Genomic DNA, 1,014 nt, shown 5'->3' with positions numbered 1-1,014 from the left:
TATGTCTCTCTCTCTCTCTCTTTCTCTCCTCTCTCTCTTAGACTTTACCATTTTTGAAAGAACAAATGAAGAGAGAGCATCCATCATCAGATTCTGGCCTACCAGACTACTAAATTCCCTTGCAGACCCATTACATCTACATTTCCTCTCAAAATTAATTAAGGAGTTCTATAAATTTCACATCTATGGATTCAAGAATATTATCATTAATGCTCTAGAACCTGAGATTATACAAGAAAATCTTTGCAGTATTAGAAAATCAATTAAAGTCTTAAGGCTTTCCATCATTAGTACAAAAATACACTTGCCCAAATCAAGCCAATCCAGAAAACTATAAATTTCTAAGCCTTCACTTACTAAATAGAAGCACTTTTCTGAAGGCTTCTCTGACATCCTTGTTCCTCAGAGTGTATATGAGAGGGTTTAAGGTAGGACTAACTGCTGTGTACAACACAGCTACCAACTTTGCACTTTCAGGAGAATAGTTAGAGATGGGACTGATATAGGCATAAAACACAGTGCAGTAATACATAGTGACCACAATCAGGTGGGAGGAGCAGGTAGAGAATGCTCTCTTCTTGCCCTCTCTGGTCCGGATTCTCATGATGCTGGAGATGATGAAGCAGTAAGACACAATGGTCAGCAGGAAATTCAGAACTGAAAAGAAGACATCAGCAAGGACTGCCATGATATCGTTCACATATGTGGAGGTGCAAGAGAGAAGCAACACAGGAGGAATTTCACAGAAAAATTGATTAATGGTGTTGGGGCCACAGAAAGATAATCGAATCATAAGTCCAGTATTGATGGTAGTGTTAAGGCCACAGATGCTCCATACCCCAACTGCCAGAAGGACACAAATATTCTTGCTCATCATGGTGCTGTAGTGCAGGGGGTGGCAGATGGCCACATACCTGTCATAAGCCATGGCTGTGAAGAGCAGGAGCTCGCCAGATACAGACCAGGCGAGGAAGTATACTTGGGCCATGCATCCACCATAAGAGATGGTCTTCT

The 1,014-nt window shown here is 41.3% G+C and overlaps 1 protein-coding gene across 1 annotated transcript; it reads right to left on the bottom strand.

The window, feature by feature from the left end:
• Positions 1 to 357: 357 nt before the first annotated feature.
• On the bottom strand, positions 358 to 988 carry LOC114053951 (olfactory receptor 13A1-like; the record flags this gene model as incomplete). The annotated part of the gene is made up of 1 exon (XM_027877084.1): positions 358 to 988. A coding segment is annotated over exon 1 (631 nt), but the record flags the coding sequence as incomplete, so codon positions are not given.
• Positions 989 to 1,014: the final 26 nt, after the last annotated feature.

Source organism: Vombatus ursinus, unplaced genomic scaffold (assembly GCF_900497805.2).
Source record: "Vombatus ursinus unplaced genomic scaffold, bare-nosed wombat genome assembly UNPS02004207.1, whole genome shotgun sequence".
Lineage (NCBI taxonomy): Eukaryota > Metazoa > Chordata > Mammalia > Diprotodontia > Vombatidae > Vombatus > Vombatus ursinus.
The sequence above is the reverse complement of the archived record's forward strand: the minus strand, read 5'-3'. Positions and strand labels throughout refer to the sequence as shown.